The sequence below is a fragment of the Aptenodytes patagonicus genome, chromosome 2 (genome assembly GCF_965638725.1).
Source record: "Aptenodytes patagonicus chromosome 2, bAptPat1.pri.cur, whole genome shotgun sequence".
Lineage (NCBI taxonomy): Eukaryota > Metazoa > Chordata > Aves > Sphenisciformes > Spheniscidae > Aptenodytes > Aptenodytes patagonicus.
Window position 1 is genome coordinate 33,060,668 of NC_134950.1, and position 18,144 is coordinate 33,078,811.

Here is an 18,144-nt window from a genome sequence, read left to right on the forward strand (position 1 = left end):
CGTCCGCCTGCCTGCCCGCCCGCCCGCCAGCCCGCCAGCCAGCCAGCCCGCCTGCCTGCCTGCCTGCCCGCCTGCCCGCCCGCGGCGGGTAAGAGGCGAGGCGTGGGAACGCCATGGGGGAGACGGGTGCCGGGCGAGGCGCAGGGCGCCCGCTGGGCGCTCTCCTCCCGCGCGCCGCCCGCCGCCTCCCCGACGGCCGCCCGCGCCCCGCCGCCGCCGCCATGAAGCGGGCGCACCCCGAGTACAGCTCGTCGGACAGCGAGGAGCTGGACGAGGCCGTCGAGGTGGAGAAGGAGAGCGCGGACGAGAATGGGTGAGCGCAGGCAGGGTGGGCGCCGTGAGGCGGTCCGACGCCCCTTCCCTCCCCTCAGCCCCGCGGAGCCCCGACCTCCCCCCACTCCTTCCCTCCCCGGGGTGGCGGTGCCGGTGGTGACCGGTGTCTCGCTGCTCCCCGCAGGAACCTGAGCTCGGCCGCGGGCTCCATGTCTCCCTCCACCACCTCGCAGATCCTGGCCAGGAAGAGGCGCCGAGGGGTGAGTGCCCGCCGGCCGGCCGCGGCTCCCCTCAGCCCCGGCCCGCCCGCCCCCTGACCCTCCGCTTTCTGCCCTAGATCATCGAGAAGCGCCGCCGCGATCGCATCAACAACAGCCTGTCTGAGCTGAGGAGGCTGGTGCCCAGCGCCTTTGAGAAGCAGGTAGCGCCCAGTGACCCTCCGCGCTGCCTCCCCCCTGCCCCCGGGAGGAAGGGTCGCCCCTCTTTAACGTCTCTGGTTCTGCTTAAAAAGTTTCGTGCTTCCCCTTCTCTCCTAGGGATCAGCCAAGCTGGAAAAAGCAGAGATTCTGCAGATGACTGTCGATCATCTGAAAATGCTGCATACAGCAGGAGGGAAAGGTAAAGTTTCGTGCCTGACAGTGGGTCAGCAGTTCTGTGGAGAGGCTGCTGTGAGAGGAGTGCGCGCCCAAGCACTTGGTGTGCAGTGTGCTGCGGGGGTGCTTGGAGAAAGTGAATGGAAACTCTCATGTTTCGTCAGGAATTTGGGACTTTCTTCTACTTGACAAGATTTGCAGCATCGCTAGCACTGAAACATTTTACAGTGCTAGCTCCAGGTTGTTCTAGGGGAGAGTGATTACAAGTCTCTCTAGCAATGTGTCAGCTCTGCAAAGTGAATCAGCTTTTGGCAACTTGGAAAACACAAAGTTTTTGTCGTTGTTAAATGTTTGTTTCTCTAACTTTCTGAAAGTTCAGAACAGAAACTAGAAAAAAATACAGGATGAAATGAGTAATGAAGAGAATTAGCAAAAATGGTGAAATGCGCTTTTAGGAAAAAAGTATGTTGCCTGCAGAAGTCCCCTCTGATAAGTTAGGACTTGTGTTTCTAATGAATTTCATTGCGCTGTGGTTTCGCTTGCACTGGGGAGATGTGAACAAAAGTACTTTCCTCCAGTGGCAGTGTGCAATTTCAGATTAAAAATGGCAGTCTGTGACTGGTCTTGGGACTTGCAGCACCACAGCACAGATATAAAAGAAAAGCTTGTTAGACAAAAAAAGAAAAAGGAAAAAAAAAGGAGCTTGGCAGCTCATCTATGGTTGGGAATACTAACCACATCCAAGTGAAATATGCTTATAGGGGAGGGTGGAGTGGGGAGGCTACATGTAGTCAATGACTAGAAAACAGCATTCTTTGTTCTTTTCTCTTAGGTTATTTTGATGCTCATGCTTTGGCTATGGACTATCGGAGTCTAGGGTTTCGAGAGTGCCTGGCTGAAGTTGCTCGATACCTTAGTATTATAGAGGGTCTGGACGCCTCCGATCCTCTGCGAGTTCGACTTGTGTCTCATCTCAATAACTACGCCTCTCAACGGGAAGCAGCAAGTAGCGCACACACTGGCATTGGACACATCCCTTGGGGCAGTGCCTTTGGACATCACCCTCACATATCTCATCCGTTGCTGCTGGCTCAAAGCGGGCACGGTAATACCAGTACTACAGCATCTTCCACAGACCCACATCACCAGACCAGAATTGGCGCCCCACATGCTGAAACTTCCTCACTCAGAGTGCCCCCAAATGGCAGCGTTGGACCAGTGCTTCCCGTGGTCACATCTACTACCAAACTGTCTCCTCCTCTTCTCTCCTCCATGGCATCTCTGTCTGCGTTCCCCTTTTCGTTTGGCTCCTTCCATCTGCTGTCCCCCAACGTGCTGAGCCCATCTGCACCGACGCAGTCAGCAACCCTTGGCAAACCATACAGACCCTGGGGGACTGAGATTGGAGCCTTCTAAGAACTAACTCTTTAGTAAGGGTGGGGAAGCCTACAAACCTAGCTGAGCTGGGTTATGCCACGCTTAAAGTTGAAGTTCTTAATAACTGGGACAAAGGTACAGCTTCACCTTAACTAAGTTTGTCTAAAAACTGTCTCTTTGGATTTTTCTTTTTGTTTTCTACATTTTTGTATTAGCAATTTTTTTTTAAAATAGTTGCTGAAGTTGTCCAAAAATAAAATTACAATAGTGGTTGTTAACACTTGTGCTAGATCTGTGCTGAGCATTTAAATCACTTTTGTAAACAGTTTGTTTCAAATGTCTCATTTTTCCTGAGTACATCAGACCGCCTTTTTGTGAAGAGATATCACCTGTTATTGTTAGCAATGGCCTAGTTTAGTTTTTAATTTTTCCAAGACCACTCTTCTCAGCATTAACAAGCTGTGTTTTTGTTAGTATTTTGACATTGAGATGTTCTATAAAGAATTACTCTTTTTGTAAACTATATTTGAGTCTTATATTTCTGAACAAAGCGTTGACAAATCAGATGGACAAGCTTGACCAGCTTTATCTAACAGCCCAATTTCTACTTCTTCTGCAGTGGTTTGGTATATTTGGTGGTCTTATTCTAGTCCCTAGTGGACATTTACTCGCATCACAGAATCACTATGCTATTTCTTCCACCAAAAGGAGCAGTATGTGCTTTAGAGCAAACTCTAGAGTGGGGAGGGTGCAAAAGCCAAATTACGCACTGTTTTGGTGATGGGTTTAGTTGCTGGGAAAGTGAAGGGGAAAAAAAGGTGTCACCTGCAATAGTCTTCCAGCCGGAGCCGGTCATATGCATATTCATTTCCTAGGGCCAGATTCTGCTTTGAGTTACAGTGGAGTAATTGTTCTATTACCCCATATTCTTGGGTAACTGAGATCAGGCTGTTTCTCTCTGTGAGCTTCAAATTTGCACCTGAAACGAATGATGCTGATTGAAATAGCCGATGGAATGGTACAGTGGGAACCCGTTCAGTGCACAGCCTCGTTGCTTAACAGATGTATCCTAACCGGTTGATTTTTTTCTGTTGCGTTTTAGGTGCAGTTCAGTGCCACTCCTCATTTTGTAAGGTCTCTGCTGCATTCTTGTGTGCGTGAGAGTGTGTGCGTGTACATGTATATTTTGGCTGATTTCATGAGAATCTTAATCCAAACAGGTTTATCTAGTGAGTTCCACTGGACGGGGTTTGACTGCTCTTGTATTTGTGTTGTGGCTAAATAAAGGAGAAAGAACAAAGTATTTTAAATGACACGTTTGTCTGATACGTATCAGGGGAGAATTCTATGCCTCTGGGTATCACGGGAGATGTCGAACAATTGCTGTTTAGTCTTGCTGTGGGCATTTGTGTTTGCTTTTTTCTCAAATATTGTGGTATACTCAGCTACACTAGCTGAGCACATAAAGAACCGCGGTGCCACAGAATAACAGTCGAGGGGATGAAAATTTAGGATACGTTTTGTGTGTCACTTCTACTTGCCCGGCAGTGTGTGGGCGGACGGCGAAGAGACCAGGGTTACTGCTAAAGAAGAGGTGAAAGCTGCACTGCACCTGAATATTCTTACTGATTTGTATTAATATTAAAAAGTGATCATCTTTAGAAAATGCAGAGTCCTTTCCCGTCTAACTCATGAAGTCTTATCTGCCCTATAGCTCTGTAACAAAGCTTTGTACCTAACAGTCTGGTTTAGCTCACATTCAGTGCATGAGTGCAGTGTCTACCCAAGGTCTCCGACTGATCTGTATTTGTTACTGAGCAGTATTACTACCGTCTTACACTTTGTCTTGAAGTAACAACCTGACAGGCTTACACGTAGATAGAAGGTTTTCTCCAGATGCTGTCCCTCCTACCTGCAAATCTCTACCTGCAGCACATCAACAACTTCTCCTGGAAGTACCTCGCTTCTTTCCTGTGCATTTGAATTTGTAGTACACTTGTCTTGGTAAATGGCACATCCTTGTCTGGATTTAGCTCTGCCAGCATAGCAGAAAGTGCTCGGCCCTGTGGGAGACGAGAGCTTTGTTTAAAGAGGGGCTCTCAGGCCAATTAAGGAGTGGCATTGATGAGAGGCTTTCTCGGAAGAAGGATTGCCGTGAGGCTGGAAAGAGTGGGAGGGCATTCAAGTGCGTAACCTTGTTTTACCTTCCTCCCTAGGCTGTAGGAGACCAGTGCTAGAAATGAAACGAAAACACTGTGGGAGCTAGAAATACATAGGTGTTATTAAGGAGAGATTATAGAGCATAGTATTTCATGTAGAAACATGAAGTAAGAGGCTATAAAATTCCAAATCCAGTTTCCTTTTCACAGTGTGCATTGTCTCCTGTTTAATTATGCTTTGCCCTGTCCCTAGTAGGTTTTTATACCAAATTAACAACTCCTACCTAGAAGATTGCTATAGTGCAGGCAACTATTCTTTAGATCTTTTAATAAATGGCAATGCTTCTCAGCCTTTTAATGGTTATTTCATTGACATTCAAATGACTTTGCCTGCCTCTAAATAGCTGGCTCTTTTGTGTAGAAAGACCCCTATAATTATTTTTGTCCCACTGTCCTACTCTTGAATGGACTTCAGAAGCAGAGAGTGCAATAAAAGTTTAGCTGCTGGTGTTTGCCTCTATCCACTGTCTTCTCTTTCCATTACCAATGGCAAAGGTATTAATGAAAAGTACTAATTTTATTCAACTTTTGCAGTAAGTCTATATTAATTTTTAGAGACTCAAAATCTACTGATTGTTATCATAGAAAGAGATGAACGAATTCTAGGAACTCACAAAAAATAGTAATTCAAATGGGAAAAGCATGTATTACCTGGGCTGTATTACCACTTGTGCTGCTAACTTAGTAAATCATGCTGGGCAATCACTTAATCCGTATCTGTTTTGTCAGCTGTGAAAAAGGGATGGCAGTGCTTGTTCTCCTTTCATCAAGAGACAGTGGTAGCTGGAAATTTTCTATATGAATGACAAATGCTGCTGTTTCTCAAAAACTACAGTTCTGAGATGGTCCGCTATTTTTCTTTCCTATGGGATGCTAGGTTTCTAAAGACAAACTGAGAAAGGCAAAATCAGCTTCCTTCTATAGACAACAGGTATCCCCCGAGCCCAAAACATTTACTTGTTTACCCTATTGCAAAAGAGCAATTTAGGAGCACAAGCTCAACCAGAGGGATGCTGGAGGAGAAAGGAAAGGCATGTGTGACTTGATCCCATGACCCCCCGACTACCTTCAATTGCTTTGGATGAACTGTGTCTGTCCGGAAATCCTCAGGCTAAAGCTTTGTGTGGGATGTAAGATGATGTGGTATTTCATATAAGCTAATATTATCTTCCTTTATCAAGGAAGCTGGATTTGAGTGCAGAATAAATTTAAGAGGCTGGTAAATGCTGCATAAAACCAGATACAAACCTTTGGAAATCCGTTCTGTGCTTTGGCGTAAAGGAATAGCTCATGAAAGTGACATTTTTTAGCTTTTGGAAAGAAGCTGTCAGTAGTTCTTAAGACAGTTTCTGTTCAGCGCTCCCGTCTTAACACTAGTAGCATGACAGAGTTTATTAGGATCATGCTAAAAACCCCATGAATCCTGGCTACTGCTCTCTTCACTCACACATCAGCATGTGAGTCCCCAGGTGACAGGAGCCTTCCTAGACTATTGCATAGTGGTGGGAAGCCTGCCAGTTTTTTTTTCCAAGCAACAGACAAGCCCAAGTGAGCACAGATAAACTGAAATCCTTCTTCCTGTTTTATATTGTGTGCATATTCACAAGCGCTTCTTGCCAGAAACTGCCAGTTTGGATCGTAACATACTCTACACGGAGCTGGAAGTCTTAATGAATAATGTGGAGGTCATGGGCTTTGCGCTGGAAGGCAACAAAAATGATTTACAAAGCCCTTTTCTGAGGCCTTACATGAAAGGTTGCAGAGATGGGTTGTGGTACTTGTGCCTCAGGATGCTAAGGCACGAATGTGTCCATGTATTAACCAGCCTACCCGGTCTCGTAGAGCAGCGTGTGCTTTGCCTGTAACTGAATGCCTCTCTCTCCACTTGCCCAGCTTATAAATAAAAATCAGAACAGTCCCTTTCTTCTGGAGCCAGAAGATGCAGGCATTGACTCATGCTTGCAATATAGTAGCTTGACTGCAGTAATAAATATTGAAATGCCAATGCCTAGTAAGATACAGGTACTTGAAGGTGTCTTTTGGGAGTCTGAAGCGTTCATTTGGTGAAAGCTTTTATTAAGGAAGTGCTTGGGTATTATATGTTGTTCTCTCTTATTCCAGCTAGTCCCACGCAATTTTTTCTCTAGCAAATTCTACTAATTATTCATGCAGCTTGAAGGAGTGGACCAAACCGCCTCGCTTTGACCCGTGCTGTGTGCAGCCTGCCCAAGCCTTCCCAGCAGAGCAAAGTTCATAGAGAGAGGTTCTCTTCCAGCTGTGTTTTCTTTTTTCTTCAATAGATCATGTAACACAGCTGTATAATGCAGGATGGGCTTATCTAAGTGTGCAAAACAGCTGAGCACCAGGGGCATTCTGCCCTGCTTACAAAGCCCTTAACCACATTACATTGCTTGGACCTTTTCAGAGCCTTTTACCAGGCCGCTTTCTTCAGGTGAAGCCTCCTGGAAAGGAAGGGAGGGGTAGCTGGAGCCAGTTCTGCGCATCTTCTGCACTGCTGCTCGTCGGGGCAGCCTCAGCACAGGGAGACCTCTGCAGACCACTCTCTTCTCTCTGCATTGGAAAGGTTTCTTGGAACTTTCCAGGTGGCTTGTCTTTCTCCAAGGTAAGCTGTAAAATCTAGGCACAGGCAGTAGTAACAGGTTAAACACTGACGGTACGTGCATTTCTCTGTTTTGTGTTGCTTTCACAGAAGAAAGGATGTTGGGAGTAGAAAAGTTGGTGGAACAGCTCTGTGAGAGAATGGCAGAGAGAGAGCAGGAAGGAAGGCTGATGTGCAGGATCAGAGGAAAACTGAGGCTGTGAACAGATGAATGAAGAGTTGCATTGTTTGCATTGCCTGTTGCAGAGATATGGAAATAAGTGATGTCAGATGACAAAATAAGCTGCATGCAAGTATGCAAAGGATTCAGAGTGGGGAAGGTAATACTCTTAGTATTCATAGTTTTGCTCAGTAAGCCAGAATCTGATGAGCAACATATGAAGACTGAGGCACGTAATTTAAAACCAGTAAGGTGCTGTAACAAATGTGTGTGAATGTCTTCATCGAATTTGATGGGTCATCTCAGTGGCTAGGGAGGAACCAGGGCTCAGATGGACTACTGCCGGCTATAAGAATGCATCACAGCATAATTTACTGGTAGCATTTGTACAATCTGGTCAAGTGAGTGTAAGGAGGTCAAGGAATTAAAGCATGGTCCGTGCACGAGAGGGGGCTTGTGACCCAACTTGACAGAGAATTTGAAATATCAGGATAACTGATAGGAGCTCCTAATGACTGGCAGCCGTTTCCACAAATCGCTCAGCCTTTATCAGCAGCTACCACCCGGCTGCTGGTGCAGCTGCTTAGCTCCTGGATTTTGGTATGGTGGTTTTGGGCATGTGTTAGCCATCTATGTAGGTATGAGGTCTCCTTCGCCATCAGGTGAGCAGGGCAGGTGCATGCTCAGACCAGTAGTGGAAAACTAGCTCTTCTAGTGAAAGGGAATATGAAGCCCGCTTCTGAGATAAGGAACATCTGGTAGAGAGAATGCAGAGTTGCTAACTTGCTTCATATTATATATATGCTATTGATAGTGCAGGTAATAACGTGGTAATACTGCTTCTTATTATCACCAAGCCAGTCTTCTTTAACAGTGAGGCCATTTCAGAGGCTGAATTTCAATATCAAAAGATGAAATGAGAATAATTGTCATCTGTCATCGCTGTTCAGCGATGGTTACGTAAAAGTTTGTGGGATTGGATAGGGATTAAAAATGTAGCAAAGGGAACTGAAGTCTGTGCTGTAGGAACCCTTACATGCTACACAGCAGGTAGATCTATTTTTTACTTCATCAGGAAAACATCAATTTGATTGAACAATGTTCCCTGTATAATGTAGATGCCTAACTGTCTGTAGATTGCCCCTTTGAATTTCTCTGGGATTCATTGCGTTTTCTGTTAAGAGGAAATTATCAACAACAAGAGGAAATCCTGTACTAGTACTGAATAGTCCTTATTTTAAAGGTACTTCCCTTCTTGTGGGAATTGTATATAATCAGAACAACACTCCATAAAACAGACGAATTATTTTAGAAGGAGACGGGTCAGCCTTTTATTTAAAAGGCCTGACGTTATTGTACATAAGAAAATCAATTGTTAGAGTGGATGACATTCTTCCACGAGCTGCCTGTGCTTCCCAAAGGTGGGGCGAAGTTGAAGGCATTGGTAACAGGAAGTTTGGGCTCCTTAGAGACTTTCATGTTTTCTGGAGCACGCAATGACAAAATTACTCTTTTTCTTCCCAAAAATAGCACCAGGAATAATAATGATTAAACTTTACCCTGTTAAGAATTGGTATAGGTGGAGATGTGAATGGTGCACATGCCTGTTGGACAAAACCAAATACCCATTAAGTCGGTGTGGGCAGGGAGGGGTAAGATGTGTTAGTCAGAGGTGTGTTGTAAGGGCCATGCAAGCAGAAAGAGCAGCTCTTTTGAAGACAAACCCTTCCCTTCCATTAGGTATCTGAGATCTGGCCCTCTGTACTTCAGGTCCAGCTGCACAGACCTCTTCCACCACATAAGCCAGTATCGGCTGAGCAAGGGGCAGGTGCAGCCCCCACCTGAAGCCAGGGGCTGAACTGCCACGTGGCCACAGCCATGTCCCAAGTTTTGGAGCATCAAATCAAACGAGCACACCGAGAGGTGTGATTGTAGATCTAAAGCTCAATGGTTGTCACCCCCTCACCTGTTAAATCCGTGCCTGTTTCAAAAGAGAGGATTGAAATCCCACATACCCCCCACCTCGGCCCAACCAGCCACAAAGCTGCGAGAGCCCTCAATGAGTCAAGGTACTCACTGAAAGACGTTAAAGCAAAATCTGTCATGGGGCTTTAAAAATCTTTGGGTTGTTGTTTTAGACAACGTTTGTCTAATTTTTATCTCCTCTCTGGGCAGTAAGAAGGCTCCCTGCTTCTTCATGGTGCTGACAGAGGTCTGCAGGACTCTTTACACAGCCCCCTCAGGCCTGACCTCATCCTGCCAGTTAACAGACTGAAGCCTCATTTTCCGCCCCTGCAGCACAGCAACATCCCAGGCTGAAAGCACAGCTTCAATGGCAGGGCTGGCTGAGAGCCACAGGGGCCCAAGACTGGGAATTCCCATGGTCTGCCCCCAGGGACAAAGCTGAAGGAGTGACGCATCAGGTTTCTAGGTAGAAAAATCCCTGCTTTGCTTTTTTTTTTTTCCTTTTTAACAACATCAATATCCTTATAATGTGCTAGCCAGACAGTCTGACTTCAAGCATTTTTTAAGCAAAGAGGGAGCAATAATGAAATTATTCTTTAGCTTTCATTTTGGCTGTATACTTTCTAATGCAAAAAAAAAAAAAAAAAGGTTCAAAATCCCTTCTTATTGCCAGTTCCTCTGCTAGGAAGTGAAGCCTTTCCTCCATACTATTTTCATTGCCTTGCGTGAGATAGAAACCCAGTCTGTACCAAACAGTTGCTGAGAAAGCTGTGATTCAAGCTTTATATAATGAAATACTTTTTATACCAGAGTCTATTGGGAAACAGCCTGTTCAGCTCAGCTATCTTCATTGCATTAACTTTTATAACCCAAAACTCCCATCAGAAAGGAGATTTTTATGAGATTGTATTTGACACATCCCAAACAAGGTTCCTTTAACAACTATGTCTGACGGACTGAAAAACACTAGAGGAGACTTTGCCAGGGGCTAGTGCCACCTCAGATTTAATTTTTTGGTGACAGTGTCTGCTCCTCACTCGTTTGTACTAGCAGAACTGTTGCAACAGTGCTGTTAATCCTATGGGGCAGTGAGAGATGATGAAGATATATTTGTATACAGAACTTGTATCCAGCATCTAGTCCCGCTTTGTTCCAAGATCGCAGAAGCTGCAGAATGACATGTATTCTAGGGGAGTGGTACAGTGGTACAGGGGAAAAGTTGAGACCCCTTTTATGTTGAAGCCTGACTCTAAAGAGGAAGTTTTTATTAATAAGCCTCCTTCTCCCTATCCCCAGGGCTTTTCAGTCTCAACACTATTACATTCGCTTCCCCAAAGTTAAGTGGTATTTGCAGTGTCCCATGGAGGTGTAGCACTACGTTCTGGGTAGGGAGTTGGGACTCAGAAAGTTGAAAATCAAATAGTTGATTGAGATGCTTGGCTGAGGTGTTTCAAACTGGGCTGGTTTTTTTCTTCAGGACTTCTGCAGCAGTTCCTGGATTCAAAGCACAGCTGCTCTTGACTTTCTGGAAGCCAGAGAGGGTGAGTACTTCTTCACATCAGACTGAGCTACTTCCCATGTCAGTGTTTCAGGCAGTGAGGAGCAGCGAGAACCTTTAGGAAACCTTTTCCTAGTCTCCCACATTTTTATGTAAATAGAAGCAAAAAAAAAAAGAATCCAGTTCCCACAGTACCGTTCAGTACCCTTAACTGTAGGAGTGTATTTCACACTCCAAAGTCTCCTAACACATTCAACTATTTCAGCAACAACTAGACCCCTTCACTACTCCCTGATGAAAGAAAATCCAGCCAGTGGTTGGAATGAAACAGATTTCTTAGGCAAAATTAATACTCCCCTTAGATGTGTTTTTGTGTGTTTGACTTCACAACTCAACATTGTATTTTTAACACAGTCTTTTGTGTATAATGTACTAGGTCTTAAATAAATTATTTGAAGGCACAGCTTCCCTTACGATGTCTCAGATCATCAAGCACATGGTTCATCAGTGGGGCTGAAGGTCTTGGATTTGCTACTTAGACCCCTTCAACTGGGAGGGATAAGTGGTGGCCACATGTGGTCTTCATGTGGTCCAGACCTAGAGAAGAGTGGGTTTAAGGGGGAGAAAAGTATCTGTTCGAGGAGCTCTGCGTGGGGGTGATGGAGGGGGATGCACAGCTGAAGGCTCTGTTGAGATGGCACAGATTGCCAGTGTGGTGCTGGGTCATGGTAGGGACACAGGGAAGTGCAAGCTGGGATTCCAGTGGAAAATCTTGCAGTGATAAAAACGTCTAGGAGGTGAAAATTTGCAGTCAGAGTGCAGCTTTGGGAGGAGTTAAAGGCATGAAAGGAAACTGGTTGGGACTGTGGAAAGAGGTTAAGGTTGAGGAAAGGCTTGTGTGTGAAGGGAGAGGATACTCCCCTCAATCCTCCTCATTTGCCAGAAATGTCATGGTGGTTACCAACACTGCGTGACTCATCAGTAACCTGGACACGAGAGGTAGGATCACCATCAGTTGGGCTGGACCTTTATTCTGAATGAAGTTGCCTCTATTAATGAAATGAACATAATTACCTGGATGACAAGCTGGCAATAAAACATTGCTTCTTTTGCACAAGGTGGCCCAGAACCTGACTTGCTGCAGACACAGCTGTGCTCTTACAGTCTTCCCTGGGCATAAGCAGTACCGTAGTAGATTTTTTCCCTCTAATTACTTGTTTTCCTTCTGTTGCCTCTCTAGTTTTACTGCCTGATACCAGGAACAGTCACAAATGTGTAGCACTAAATAAACAACTGGATGCTTCAGCAAAGCATCTGTGCCTACACATGGCTCAGTTGCTTCAAATGGTCAATCTGTACCTTGGAGTGACGGCAAGAACCTGTTCAAGAAATGAACAAGAAGCCCTTATAACCTTGGGCAAGTGGTCTCCTCATGATGATGTCAGAAAAAAAATTGTAATTTGGTCAGGAGGCTTGTTTAGGGATCCTCCATAAGGAAAGAAACACTATCTCTTTAGAGCAGGAAGGAAAACTCTTTTCTCAAGGACATACAAAAATATGCCAGTTATGTCTCTTCTTAGGGAGTGTACAGAAAACACATTACAGACTAGTGTCTCTGGAACAATTTTGGTTTATGCTCTGACTTTCACAAGACAGAGGAGGAAGGTTGTGAGGCAGCAGAGCAATTGCTGTATTCAGTGGTGTGGCCCATGGGAGCGGAGGAGCGCCATTTGGGGCGGGGGTGTTGGCTGCACAATAGTGATGTGGCTGTTTGGGAAACGCTTTCATACAATTTTATGAGAGAGAGAAAATAGGCGCCTATAGAAATAACTTTTACAACTCTGTTGATTTAAAAGAGAACGAGAGTGCAATGAGGGTGCTTTTGTTCCAGCAGAGGACTTTATAGTATGTATTGTCTCCTGACGTCTCCGTGGCTTTTTGCAGGTTGGGGCGCAGTGGACTGACTCTCCTTGGCTTTCCTTCCTGTCCCTCTAAAGCCAGCAACTGTGGCTGGGCTCAGTTCTAACATGTAGGGCACAAGAGAAGGAGGATTTCCTTCAAAAAAACCAAAACAAACAAACAAAAAACCTGTGCAGAGGCTTGGCACGATGGGTAATAATTAAGTTTCACCCTGCTGTCTTCATGGGGATGAAATCCCTGTTGCAGTCCAAGAGTGCCCTTTCTTCCTGAGACCTGTGGGATCAAGTGTTACGTGGTCAAAACTGCAAAATAATAATTTCGGTGCCACTGAGGACCGAGAGATCCCTTACAGAAAATAATCTAGTGTCAGAAAATACCTTTCTGCTCTGGAGCTGTACTGGCATCTCTTTGGAGCGAGAGTGTCACACTCCTGCAAATGCCTATTCCAGATGAGGGGTTGTGTTTATGCTCTGTTGAAATAGTCACTATTAATAGGTTTGAATTAACTGTTATTAAAAAATAAGAAAATAGTAATGGAGAAGCCCAGTCTGAAAAGTGAAATGCGGTGGGCACACTGAACTGTCCGAGTCCTGCAGGCTCCCATACAAGCATACCTAAAAAGTAACAGCACTTGCGGGCATCACTGCAAATCCTCCCTCCTGGCCCCTGAACTTCCTCCTATAATCTCAGAGATAACCCAGCCTGCGCATCACATGGAAGGGATGACACAGTGTGACCTTAATGACACGCATGCCTCTAAGGTGTCCAGATGAGCAAGGAAGGATCAGCGTTACAATTTTTTTCCTAACAGATGCTTCATTCTGGGCAAATCTTTGAAGAAGTGAGATATGATTCAAACCACGTACACTGCTGGTATCGAAAATGAACCATGTCACTTTGACTTTTAAGAGGCAGTGATGCCTTGACTAGAGAGGAAGCCTGATGGCAAAGCACAGCGGTGCTGGCTGAAGGATTTGCATCAGCGACAGCTCTCATGTCGCTAAGCTGCCAGAAAGTAAGCCCACACTTCTGGGAGGGAATGTTTGTCATCTACTTCCCTCTGTTGACTGAGCTACTGAGGTACACTAAACTTGGGTAAACTGAAGACGAGTCTCACAACGAAGTGGGGTTGAAAGGCAGACAATAGGCCAGTTTCTTGGCATTGGTGAGCTGCTGGAGCTTTGCTCAAAATACTGCAATGGCTGAGGATTGGCCCACTTTGCTCTTAGTTTAAGCAGCCCCCTTTATATAAGACCATGTTCTCAAAAAGAAAAGACGTGTTTTATGTGTACATACTTTTGCAGGTGCTTTGTCTTTTTTATGTCTAAATAATAACACCCCAACCTAAACTTTTCTTTGCATCAAACTGTCAGTCATCACTGCCACTTGGCACATAATCAGGGAGGAAAATGAAGCAGAACTACAGTTTTCTTGTTCCAATGCCGTTTTTAAAACAACAGCTTCGTATTAGTCACCAGAGTTACCAAATGCGGGCAGCGGTTCAGGAGACCTTTCCAAGAGTATTGCTTTCTGTCACTGAAATGTTGGTGAACTCACACTGGCTGGAAGGCTCTATTTCCAGTCCTTTCATGGAGTGCTATGGAAATGTAATATGCATTATAGAGAGATACCTTTATTAAACCCTAACAGCTCATTTGCACTGGAGTCAAACTGCATAATATCTATCATCCTGTCCTGCTCTGCCTTGACCACAGAGTATACATTTCCCTCTTCTGGGTAGGGAGCAATGGCAGCAGTGACTCATGTTTGACACATGTCATTTGACATGAAAACCATTTCCACTGGAGACTTACAAGACCCTGGCTTGCAGTCTCTTTTGTTTTCTCACTACTTCTCTGGCATCCTCCTACGTGACATTGTGTTTGAAAATGCTAATAGGGATGCTCAGTCGGTGTAATATCCACACGATTTATTTTCTGCTGACGGAAGAGTGTTACTCAAAGGGGCTTCAGCTCTGTGTAAAACACCCCTCAAATTTGAACAGATTTATGTTTGCGCTGGTTGCCTGAGACACACTGCAAAACAGCACGTCTGTGCCCAGAAACAGACTTCATCTGGACAAAGGCACCTTCATGGCCTTGACATGATCCTTCCTCTGGGTGTATGGGTGACTTTGAGGTCTCCCCTGAATTGGTTAAAAGAGCACCATAAGCTCTGCATTATCTTTTGAGAAGTGAGCTGAAGTGCCCCATCACCCGCTGGACACTTTGTCGCAGCTCACCCTGTGCTGGGATGCTACTGTCTGGGAGAGAGCTTGGAAATACTGTGGATCTCTTTAAGAGAGTACATCTCTTAAAGCTCTTTGTCAACAAGATGTGATCATCTGCCCATCTGCAGAATATATTGGCTGGCCACCATATGGTAGCTGTCAAAAATAGCCATGGGACCTCCTGAATGTGCCAAGGAATGCTGCAGCTCTTTCTTGGTGGCCTTTGATCAGAGGCACAAGCTCAGGATTTGCTTGGCTCTGTTCAGCAGATAAATGTTTTAGGACTCTGGTTTTAGCTGTCATCACCAGGCATCATTTGTTGTTATCTTTACTTCAGGCCTGCTCTGGTACATACAACTACCAGTGGATTTGCTGAAAGGTCAACCATTTTTTAACACTGGAATGAACCGGGTTCTTCCCTCATTCGGCTCCTACATGGTGCTGTGTTCACTTGGGGTATCCTGCCAGAATCCTAAATAATCTTAAATGACGTGGGATCACTACTGAGCTCTCCTACTCCTAGCAGTTTCTTCTGCTTCCCTCAAATGTTCTGTGCGATGGGCCACTGGGAGCAGGCCCAAAACCATGTATCATTAAATCAAGTGAGCATAAAGGTACTATCATTTACATCTCTCTCCAAAAGGGCTGATAAAGAAACTCCTCTTTGGGGTGGATTAAAATAGATAAAAGTAATCTTTGCAGTCATCTTCACAGATGCCTAACTACAACCTATACAACATGTCCTTGACTTTAGGCTTAGCACTTAACATGATGGGAGAATTAGATAGGGCTGTGGCCTGACTTTCTACTTTGAGGATAGGTTGGTTTGTGACTGGGAGCTACAGTAAAGCAGGCAAGCCCCTCCATGCATTTCTTCTTGCTGTCAACATGAGACCAGTGTTGCCTGCATCCAGCACATGAGGACTTACTCTTAATAGATGCCACTGCTTAGGTACTTTATTGAGATGTAGAGTCTGTTATTGTTTGTATGTCTTGTACCAAACCTACTATTCTGATGGATTCATTAATACAACGAGGACTGATAAATTCACGAGAGCTCTGGCAAGCAGGAAGGTAGGAAGGTAGCCCAACCAGAAAGTTCATCTGTGTCAGAGAATGGAGAGATGCAGCTCCTGAGCTGAGTCCCACACGGGGTCACAGGTACTTAACCAGGTAAATTTTTCTTCCTTTGTAGGAAGCCAAAGACAGTATTTCCTTTGCTGATATTGCTTTTTTCAGTTTGCAGTCAGATACAGGTACTATTTGGATATACGTGATGAATGAATGAATGGTTGCCACAGTTCCACATCAACAGCAACGTACTTTCCATTTTAGGGAAAATTATGCCATGGTATCTAGATAAAAAGAGGATGTTGTCTGAAGGGCCATAGTATGTGCTTTTTCTTATTTACTCAAGTGACTCTAAATGTTTCCTTTTTACAATGACTCAGCTTTTCAACTATGAGATTTTGAGTGACCTGTTTGGAGCCTCATTCAACATTTACTGACACTGTGGAACAAATTTCTGTTGGTATTAGTCAATATGGAGGTCAGATCCCTGACCCTGATTAGCTGTGCAAAGATCAAATGAATGACCACACCTCTTAAGTGTTGTTTTGTCCTTTTCTATGAAGTTTACAGTTAATTTCAAATTGTGGTTTTTTAAAGTATGGTCAAAATACAAAGGTTTAAATCTATAACTAAAAAGATTTTACTTTCAGGATGTATTTATTTGTGACTGTTATAGCACCATCAGTTTTTCTTTAGAATAATAAAAACTGAGATAATGTTTCAACACCAAAAATTCATTCCATATTCTCTCAGGGATGAAAATATGAATGATCAAAACCAATTAAATGCTAACGTAATACAAAACATTTGCAGCACTTACTAGTGATATCCAGTTAAAGGATTCCATATATGCTCAGAATGCCCCAGCCATTTAATTATAATCCATTCTCTTTTAAGAATCCATGAAAATAGTCCAAGTTTAAGTAAATTAAGTAAATCAGATTGTGATTAATGGGAAAGAAAAGGAAATAAACTTATCCTTAAGTAATTTTGCAGATCCACATCTGGTTTTTGAGAGGCAAAGTTAATTCTTCACAAAGTAAAACACTTATTCAGTTTGACAACAAGTATTGAATTCTGTGCAATTCCTTGTGTGTGACTTAAACAGGTTTCCATAGGGTAAGCGTTGGACTGTTTCAAGAAGCGCACATGAATTGATGAGGTCCAAACACTCAAAATGATGTGTTACCTTATTATTTATGTTGTTTCATCCCCTCATGCAGATCCCAAAGAATGACCTGCATTTGCCATGAAACACTTTTACCAGGACTTGTGAGTATTATTTTATGCTATAGTGGACAAAATACATAAGATGGAGTAAACCAGACATATTTTAGAAACTGTCTGCCTTCTCCTTTACATATTTTTCTCTACCATGGCCTCTGAGACCTCTTTTGCCAGAAAACATGAAGCAGTTTGTAGTAAGTGGGTGTGTGTGTGGGGTGTGTGTGTGTCCTTTCTAAGACATTTAATAGCATTTGAGAAGTTCATGGATTCACATTCTCTTACGACTGCTGTACCAAATGAAGCCCAGTGCCATGCACAGGCTTACTCAGGGGATAGGTAGCTTGTAAGGGTAACTAGGGCAGTTGCCTGGAGGACTTGGGTCATGAGAGAGGTCCACTTAGGTAGGTAGCATGTGAGTCATCCAAAGTGTGGGTGAGAAGACAAAATTAGAGAAGCTTTAATTTCTGCTTGGAGTTGCCTTGAATTTAATACTGTTTATAGGAACAGTGTCTGTACTGCCAGCAACTTCCCAAAGGCAGCTTAAAATCTGTCAGTGGTGGCTAAGTAATTGCAGCTACCTGAATGCAGGACATTTTCACCAGAACCATGTACCTATCTGGGCCACTGTTTGCAGGAGTGGCCATTCTGTGTCCCACAGGTGGCTTCCGCTTCATGTTTCTGTCCAGGACTATAGACTATTTCTCCTCTTCTGCATGAAGAATCCTCCTTATTGGTCCCTTGTCAGAGGGTGTTTCTTTCTACAGCTTTTTTGATAATTATGTGAAAATAATTTTATGATTCCATAGGGAGTTGTTACTGATTCATAGATTGTATTACTTTAGTGGCATATCATACCCAAAGCCTATGAAGACATGTAGTTAATGGTTTGTCCAGTAGCAGGCTGACTGCTACACTTGCTATTGCAAGTGCCACATTTGTAATTTCATAGTGGAGTTGTTCCTCAGATGTAGATGTAATAAAATATCCGCAG

The 18,144-nt window shown here is 44.2% G+C and overlaps 1 protein-coding gene across 1 annotated transcript; it reads left to right on the plus strand.

The window, feature by feature from the left end:
• The first annotated feature begins 202 nt into the window (after nt 1-202).
• On the plus strand, nt 203-2,521 carry HEY1 (hes related family bHLH transcription factor with YRPW motif 1). Its single transcript, XM_076329509.1, has 5 exons — nt 203-313; nt 458-533; nt 611-694; nt 810-891; nt 1,699-2,521. The coding sequence occupies exons 1-5, from the start codon at nt 222-224 to the stop codon at nt 2,280-2,282; spliced, it is 918 nt and encodes a 305-aa protein (XP_076185624.1). The 5' UTR covers nt 203-221; the 3' UTR covers nt 2,283-2,521.
• The last annotated feature ends 15,623 nt before the right edge of the window (nt 2,522-18,144 follow it).